At 36.7% G+C, this 9,005-nt stretch overlaps 1 protein-coding gene across 3 annotated transcripts; it reads right to left on the reverse strand.

Annotated features, from left to right (window-relative positions):
* Positions 1-325: 325 nt before the first annotated feature.
* Positions 326-8,789, reverse strand: LOC100795674 (ubiquitin carboxyl-terminal hydrolase 17). Of its 3 annotated transcripts, none has more exons than XM_006578197.4 (12): positions 8,080-8,789; positions 5,963-7,418; positions 5,791-5,879; positions 5,434-5,519; positions 5,156-5,318; positions 4,944-5,064; positions 4,593-4,750; positions 3,728-3,812; positions 3,418-3,630; positions 2,329-2,390; positions 1,572-2,018; positions 326-862 (listed from the first exon to the last, which is right to left on the reverse strand). In XM_006578197.4, exons 1-12 carry the CDS (start codon positions 8,364-8,366, stop codon positions 787-789), a joined length of 3,243 nt encoding a protein of 1,080 aa, XP_006578260.1. In that variant the 5' UTR covers positions 8,367-8,789; the 3' UTR covers positions 326-786. The 3 variants fall into 3 exon arrangements, with proteins under 3 accessions (XP_006578260.1, XP_003523774.1, XP_006578259.1); XM_003523726.5 differs by having other exon boundaries at positions 326-867; positions 8,080-8,788; XM_006578196.4 differs by lacking the exon at positions 326-862 and having other exon boundaries at positions 1,126-2,018; positions 8,080-8,785.
* Positions 8,790-9,005: the final 216 nt, after the last annotated feature.

The following is a 9,005-nucleotide window of genomic DNA, read 5'->3' on the forward strand; positions in this document are numbered from 1 at the left end:
TAAGTTTAAATATACTTGTAGTTTCATTATTATAATTAATGAGTGGTTTTAATTCTTCATTCATTTAAATTCAGTTCTTTAATTTTTTTTAATTATTGTAATTTAATCTCTATAATGTCCTTTAACTATATATTTTTACTTTTGAGCATTTTAAATTATTTTATATCTCAAATCTCACTTATTTTTTTTAATAGAAAAAACAATTTAATAATTTTACAAAAAGTTAATCACAAGATTTTGATTATAACAACTAAAAAAATAAAAGGTTAGATTTAAATAAAAATAATTAAGCCAAGGTCACACATTAATCATAACAGACACAATATAATAAAAAAAATTGATTCCAAATTATTTTAAAAAATTCAATTTAATCCTAATTTTTTTAAAAATACATTAATATGATCATTTCCATCACAGATTAAATTGACTCCGGTATGATTGGGAGTTCCAGTGAGTTTTTTTACAAATAGAAACAATTTTAGACCGTGATTATATTTATTATTATTTTAAAAAAATAAAACCATTTCCCATTTCTTATTCACTTGCGCCTTCATTCCCCAGGTCCGGATTCTACACCTTCACTTCACTAAAACTTGCAGAAACCATCGTCATCCAAGCATTCAGTTTCCCTAAGCAATTTTTTTTTTTTTTTTTTGTCATTGCTCTAACAACAGTTCAAATAATGATGCACCCCCAATCCAAATGAGCACTCCATCCCTAGCACTATTCTTTTGTTGATCTGACGAGGAAGATGAAGGGGTCAACGACTAAACCCACATTGAACCACTAATCTTCGCCTACAGCCCGCCATTGCCAGGCTCCATGTTGGGCACTGTCGCAAGTTAGGGTTTCTTCCTCTCTCCTGGACTTGGGGAATGAAAGCACAAGTGAAGAAGAAATGAAAAACGGTTTCATTTTATAAAAATAATAATAAATATAATGAGAGTTAAAAATCACTATAATTTGTATGAAAATTGTTAAAAGTCACAATCTTATCAGCATCAATTTAATTGGACAAAAAGAATCAAAATTCTGGATTTAAAAAAAAACTTTAAAATAAAATTGAATCTTTTAAAATAATTTGAGAATCAAATTGATAATTAAACTTATAAATAAATACAAGAATAAGAAAAATAATATATTATCCTTTATTTCAAGTAATCGTATTTAAAATAATAGAATAAATTCCACCGAACCTTTATAAAAGTTACAGCAATCTATATCTACATCTAGTTAGTTGTTAGCAAACTGATGTGTCTAATTTTCCTTTGTAAAAAGAATGCCGCCTCCAACGAGTACATTGGTAGAGCATCCCTCGTTATTAGCTCCGGAACTCCCTGTTGATAAAATATAAATCCGTTCTTTTCCTTGGCTTTCTACATAATACACCATAGTCTATATCATTAAAATGGTTAGATCCTAGTTTCAGACAAGAGTCAGTCTCCCTACTACTACTACTGTTGCTACTAATCCTACTATCTAACTTTCTATGCTGTAAAGTTGTGTTAGAAGACAAACGAGAAACATCTATCCCTCGCGAGCCTTCTGCATCAGGAGAAACTGAATCATACCTGTCCATATCAGATAGGGGTGAATGTCGCAAATTCAAGGGAGAAGATGAGGATGATGAAGATGTGTCAGAATCAGAATTCCTCCACACACTACTCCAGCCATTCCCTGAATCACCAAAAAGATATTCAGAGAAGTCATCTGTGCTAGTTGAATCACGGGTGCTATCTGTACTACAAGAACCTTCATCGGAGTTGCTGCTGATAAGGGATGAATTATCACTTGACGAGTCTTCTTCCAAAATCCTTTTCAGGTGGTGAAATTTTGAATAGAAAGAGTCCAAGGCAGGTGAGTCATCTGGAGAAATGGAACTGTTGACATGTTCAGCAACACCAGAATTTGTAGATATAGATCTTGCTTTCGTTGTAAGAGTCTTTCCACTGACTTTACGTTTTGAATCTGGGGACAGTATTCTGTTCCTAATTAATCTTGGGGCCCTTGGCGAGCACCTACAAGGTGATTCAGCTAATCAGAGAAGGTAACAAGAAAAAATGAAAATAAAAGGATCAATGAAACCACCCATCAATGGAAACTGACTGGTTCAAACCAGTCAATCTGTGAATACACTCTGTTTCTGGTCCAATTATTTCTTAATATGTGGTCCATGCCAAATTCAACCATTTGGTCCATTAATTTAGTAGGTTGTTGAACCCGTTGAACCATAACTAACAGCTCTTGCCAATTCAATTTCTGGTTCGGTTTACACCCCCTTCTCCCCAGGCCAGGCCAGGCCAGGAAAAAAAAAAAAACCTGGGTTACCTTGCATAGAAAAGCATATATGCTCCTTTTGTCAAGACTCTATCCAATTCAACAGCTGTCACCTGCAAGACATACAGATGGTTAACCCAAGTACAATACAAGTAATAACCACAACAAAGGTTCTATACATTTCTTCCTGTTTAGTAATACATCAAATATTTGAGGACACATTCACCCACTGAACTCAACAGTACTTTCATCCCAGAACAAAATGATTTTGGGAGGAAATTGGCTAATTTAGTCTTCTTAAATTTTCTTTTGGACAAGAAGGTAACAATGCTGCCTTGTGACCTACAAATCTCATTCTATAAACATGAGATGATGAGACCCTCATGCACTGGGTTGCTCTCAAGTATTCAAATCCACAAATTACCTGTTCATAACAGTTTTTTTAAATCCTGGATAGTTGCATGAGGCGGAACAGTCACTGTACCAAAATTTATTATATAGGAGAGAAGAGAAAACAGCATCAGCTTGCTAAAGATAAGAGAGAAGACAGAACAGAAGAGCAGCATTAGCCAGAAAAAAGAGAGGCACTCGCCAGAGACACCAGACACAGTCACTGGAGAAGACAGAGGCAGCAGTGATGTCAACATAGGAGAGGCAGAGCAAGGTTTGAGAAGACACGAGAGAAACAAGGACTGGGTTGACATATTGTAAGCCAAATATTTTTTTGGCAAATGAAATCCGCAAAACAGGCCCAAATGTCTCTGTTCAGACTTCAGAGGACTTCTTTGGAATAGTCCCATAGCACCGCTATTGCATCTGCAACAGCCACTACAATTAACCTCTCCACTACAGTGGGCCCTTGTAGAGGCCAGGGGAGGCTCCGCCACTATAGCTGTGCCAAATGCCTGCTATTTTTATTCATATTTTTAAAGCATTGGTGATTAATTTAGGTTTTACAATGTTCACTACCTCAGTGTTAGAAATAGAAATAACAGTATCGGTTATGGGAATTCAGTTGATGAAACAGGAAGGACAGTGGACTACTAATTAAGATAAACATAAACCTGGAAAAGTACATTTAGCAACCAAAGTAGAATTGCTCGTAAGAATTGGGAACAGAGGCTAAACTGAGGGACTTACCACACTGTCATCAACCTTGAACCACTTGTTTTGGATATTCTTCACATAGCACACATAGTGACCCGAAAAGGCAGCATTCATGATATCTAAGTGAACAACTACCCCATACAATCTGTATATGGGTGATTTATCACTAGTCCCGCTCATGAAAGGTGCCAAGTTAAGTATTTCAGGAAATTGAATAGGCTTGTTGAGCTTCCCAAATTTCCCAGACTGCAATACAGATGTAACAAATAAGAAACGCTGCATAAAGGATGCATAGAATGCATTTAAAATAACATATTGTCTTTGAATTTAATGCATGAAATACCTGAAATCTCTTTAATGCAACTGTAAGAACATTCGGTGCCTCTGAAACTGTCAGCTTCTTCTTGGCCTTCTCATATGATTTACATCTTAAAATGAAATTGTTTATTAACAATAAGGAAAAACATATAAGTACAAGTACTCCAAATAAGAAAACACTTGCAGACACAAAAATAAGAGGAGAAACAATAACATTTTTTTGGCTGCTAGAACCCAAAATTTTGTGAAAAGATGGTTTCATAACTTGGTGGCCACAGTAAAACACAACTCTATAAGGTTGATTTGACAGATTATCTTGCATATCAATCATCAATGGCATAGGCTGTAAACTTGTGACACTAGCATTATGCAATGCTTCTATGTACAGCCAAGACAAGATTAAATCAAAGAAAATAATGCATCAAACGAGAAATCAGTTAGAGAGAAGATTTAAACCAAAATCAATAAACATGAATTTTTCAAATTCTGATTTAACTGAAGATCACCAAAAGAACTTCCCCACTACTAAATACTACTAAAGGCAAAGGATCCACATAAGATATACTACAAGCCATTCTTACTCTTGGGATTAGGCACATGCCTAAATGTTTTCCCTTATTTTGCAAATCATCTTTTGAAAACATCAAGATGATTCTTAAGAGGAAACGATATTAAGTTTGGCTGTTACAATAAATCTACATTATCCTATTATGCCAACAGTTTAATGCAATCAAACAGCTAGACCTGTTAGGCTGTTACTAGAATTTAGAAGTTCATTTATTGAAAACTCATACTCCCTTTAACTTAATCTACGGTAAAAACTATAGTCCCTCAACTCTAATCTACAAAGATAACAATCAAGACTAGAGGCATCCAAAAAGTCAACCAACCTGACACAGTGGTACTTGTTTTCCCCATCTAAAGTCTCAGTGCTTGTAAATCGTCGAAGGGCCTCCACCAGGGTTGTTATCTCGCCTTCTATCTCAACAGTCAGATCCATCATCCTTTCCTGACGCTCAGACTTCCCTCCACATCTCATGCATTTTATCTGCCAAATGAGGTGAATGTTCATTGTCCTTGTTATACTTCAAATCAGCAGATGTTATAAACTTATAATGACAATAATAATAGAATTATCTATTTCCAAACCACGCCAACAATGTATTGCACCAATGACAGGGGAAGAAGAAAAACATAAAGATAGTTGTGTATTACTTCACCAAATAGAAACATAAAATTACCTTTGATAGAAGGTAACCTCCAAATGTTTGACCCATTAAAGTAGTGTCCTCTTCTAATGAGCCCAATGCATTAACCCCAGCTTCCATAAGGCAAACAGATTGCATTGTGTCAATAACATGCCTGTCAAGTATGTCATATGATTCATTAACTTAAAATGAATTACAAAACAATAAAATGGTATATTACATGGATTAAAAGGAGTAAAAAATACCTAAGAAATTCATGTGCATCTTCTTCTCTTCCATTAGCAAGCTGACTCCCAATATTCTGTAGATGGGAGATTATGCCCATAGGAGACACCGCAGATTTTGTGTCCTTTGACTTCAATATCAATCTTTCAAATTCGCAGGTGAAACACCATTTTTTATTTGCACCTAAAATTTACATCGGAGATATTTTACCAAGGGAAACAGTTACACCTTACAAAACAGTATTCAATAAACATGATAGGTGACGATTCCATGATGGAATCTATGATTGCATACGTACATGATTTCGAATGTGATCCTTGAAGCAAATAAGCAGTCAGAGGTGGAGTAAATGCTAAGCACTGAAGTACAGCATTAGCATAACAACTGCAAAAAAAAATTTAAAAAATGCAAGTTAAAAAATACCAAAAAAAAAAGTAAATCTTACACAAAGCAAAGTGGAGGAGCAATTGATTCTGCACACACTTTCAACAACCTAACTTTTCACATTGATATGCCAAAATATATGATCCTTATCAGCAAGGAAAGAAGAAAATACTACACACCACAAAATTGTATTGTAAATATATAAATCCACATATAAGAAGGAACCAATTATCTTCTAACATGTTGCTTATCATAAACAATATGAAATTACCTGTTTCCACAATTTATAAGACCAAATGGGCATAACTCCACCTTGTTCGAGTTATAAAGCTTGACAAACAATTCATAAGGGAAAAAACTCTGCAACAATTATAAATGTTAAGGTAACAGTAATTTGTCTTTCAAAGCACAAAAGAATGCAAAAAGATTTGTTCCAGAAGAACCTTGTCATTATGTCTTCCAGCAATATCACTCCCAACAGCTAATGGAAAGTGCTTTGACAGATTTGATCCTCTAAACTGATCAACAACTTTCAAAACAGATGTTTTCAAGCCACTCTTAGAATTTGCAGAACAGCTAGCAACCTGAGAAGAAGTGACAGTTTGAGTGCCAGATTCAATGTCATTATTCCCTTGTTTTGTACTGGAATGAGAATGTTCTTCAGTTCCAGAAGCTAAATTAGAATCAGCAAGTTCACGTGTCAGGAATCCAATTTCAGTGGACTTCAAGGTGCTGCCACGGTTGTCCACAACATGATTGGATACCTTAGAGCCAGTTGATTGCAAGATATGGAAGTTCAAAGCATCTGCACAAACTGAATTTTTGTCAACACTGGAGGATTGAGGGGAGAAAGATGATAAAGGTGGCCCAGAGCTGTCTTTAGATTCCAATTGATCAGATTCAGAACCACTTGGAGTAACATAACTCCTAACACTGGAAACTTTGCTGTTGATGAACGAGAAATTCCTCCCCTTCGAAGAATTCATCTTGTCATTCTCAGATGATGCTGATCCTGAACTTGCCATATCATTCCCAATACAGTTTGGAAAAGCATCATCAGATACAGAATCATTTGTCTTGGTATCTCTTACATGCAAAGGAGACATGGTACTGAATGAAAAGTGAAATGAAGATTCAGAAACAGTCCTTTTGCCTGTGGATTCATCAGAACAGGATGGATGAGTGTCATTCTTAGTATCATCTTTAATCCCTCTTGAATCAAGAGCTTTATCCCAGAATCCTGAAACCACTGTAGAAGGCTCAATTGTTTTCCCCTTCCACATACTTGAACCTGGATTACCATTTGATGCAAGCTTACTCTCTTCTTTACTAAAACCAGGTCCAGTATGATTTAATTTATGCATTGTAGAAAAACCATCTACTGAATCAACCAAAGTAGCAAACTTTGGTGAAGTAGACATGGTTACACCCATGCAATCATCACTAGTGTTATCAGGAATGTCAAGGGTAGGATCAACAAAAGTATGTCCCTTGGATCCATCATGCTCATTTGAGATGATGCTCTCACAGACAGAGGAATCATCAGATGAATCATTAGAACCCGTGGAAGCTGAGAATCCAGAAAATGAGTTACTGGACAATTCAGAATTAGAATCTGTTATATTTCCCTCTGCAAGGGACTCGACTCTAATATTTCCATCCTTTCCAGGTGAAACTTTTGGAGAAAAGCAGATATCAGAAATTGGGGACTTTTCAGAGGCTACTTTACATTCTTTGCCTTCACTTTCAGACTTCTCAACATGGATTCCAGAGTAGCCTTGCTCTACTAGCTTGCGGCCATGATCACTTGCTACATCATCACTCCAGCAAGTTGTGCTGGGAGGACGGCATTCTAACTTGTGACCTTGGCGCCAATGAACAGTTTGGCACTCAAAAGAACTGAAACACATCAAACCAAACATGCATACTAAAGACATTATCTTTACAAAAAAAGAACACACGGAAATATGCAGACGAAAAGCAACGAATCTGAACCACTAATACAAAATATCACAATCAGCTAAACTATTCAACATAGAATGTAAATGGGGTCACGAAAGCGAAATCAAAACCATATTGTCATATTCTCCAAACCACAGAAGATAAATTATTAATCATTAAATGAACCACAATTCTAAAGCACCTGGCAAAAGTTGCGGCATGATTTTTATTTCCATTAACAATAGCCAGCGGTTTGTAGAGAGGAACAGCCAACTGATCTCCTGTACATAATGGACTGCACTTGTCGAAGAGCTCTTCTAGTACACTTATACTAAAACGAGCCTAATTTTTCGCATGTTTATCTTTGTGGGTATATAATATTAATAATTAAGTAAATACAAATTTAACATAGTGTGGAGTTTGTTTAAGAAACCAGAAGAGATGCACTCCAGAAAAGGAAATCAGAGTCAACATTCCCATTTTCAACCCTAAACAAAAATTACTAAAAGTTCTGCACAGCAAATTGTAATCATAAGAGCATGAAAAAACGACCCCCACAAACAACCACAGCCAATGCCACATGAAAACTGGAATTCTTAAGCACAATTTGAAAACGCACCAGTAGCGAACGGATTTGCACTGCGCGCAGCGCGCGGTGGCGGGAAAATAGCACACGGCACATAGATTGCTCGGAGCGGCGGAAACCGCTGTGCCGTACTCATAGGACGCCTCTTTCTCGGCCCTGGCAGTTTCCTCCGCGGCCAAAACCAAAAGCCTCTTGATCTCATCCTTCCTGGCCTCCGAGACCTGCCATTTACGACGAATCACGAAGCCAATCACCGGCAGCACAACACAAACCACCACAAGGACCAGGCTCGAAAACCCTAGATCCCCGGTAACACGCATTTATCAAGCACCCGACACACATCCAGCGGCAGCCACACACCCGAAGCTGCTACTATCACCACCACACATAGGTTGGCATGACACCGGAGCGGAAGAACCAGAGAAAAACCCTCAACCCAACAACCCTGACGATTGGACGACGAGGAAGATGCGGCAACCCGTGAGGGTGAGATTAACGAGGAAAATAGAAATGTTGATCGCAGTCGCAATGAAACAGAAGATGGCACTGGAAAATTGAAAACAACGGAGCGGAACTCAACTCTCGTGGTTGTCTTGTTGTTTTGTTAGGTTCGGATCGAGAAAGAAAAGTGTCTCTGTGTTCTGTGTGCGGGGAAGAGAGAGAAAGAGGAAAACAAAAGAAAACGCGGTAAATGTAAATAAAGAGGGTGCCATTTAATAAAAATTGATGGTTGGTGTGAGTGAGCGTTTGTCCAGGGAAACCAATTTTTTTTGCCCTCGATAAATATTTTCATATTTGAAATTTGTCCACCAAAATCAAATGCGCTAACGTAGATTTTGATTCCCGAGCCAAAAAAAAAAACAACATATTTTAATATTGAGAGGAAAAAAATAAATTAAAAATTTTACAGAACAGAATTCAAATGTTTTCATGTGTCTTTTAATTTTTTATTGTAATTA

Source organism: Glycine max, chromosome 4 (assembly GCF_000004515.6).
Source record: "Glycine max cultivar Williams 82 chromosome 4, Glycine_max_v4.0, whole genome shotgun sequence".
NCBI classification, from domain to species: domain Eukaryota; kingdom Viridiplantae; phylum Streptophyta; class Magnoliopsida; order Fabales; family Fabaceae; genus Glycine; species Glycine max.

Coding starts and splice junctions, on each gene's coding strand:
- LOC100795674 (XM_006578196.4), bottom strand. CDS start 8,366: ATGCGTGTTACCGGGGATCTAGGGTTTTCGAGCCTGGTCCTTGTGGTG. Junction 5,520..5,790: donor CTTATAAATTGTGGAAACAG/GTAATTTCATAT, acceptor TTTTTTTTGCAG/TTGTTATGCTAATGCTGTAC. Junction 5,319..5,433: donor AGGATCACATTCGAAATCAT/GTACGTATGCAA, acceptor TGTAAATTTTAG/GTGCAAATAAAAAATGGTGT.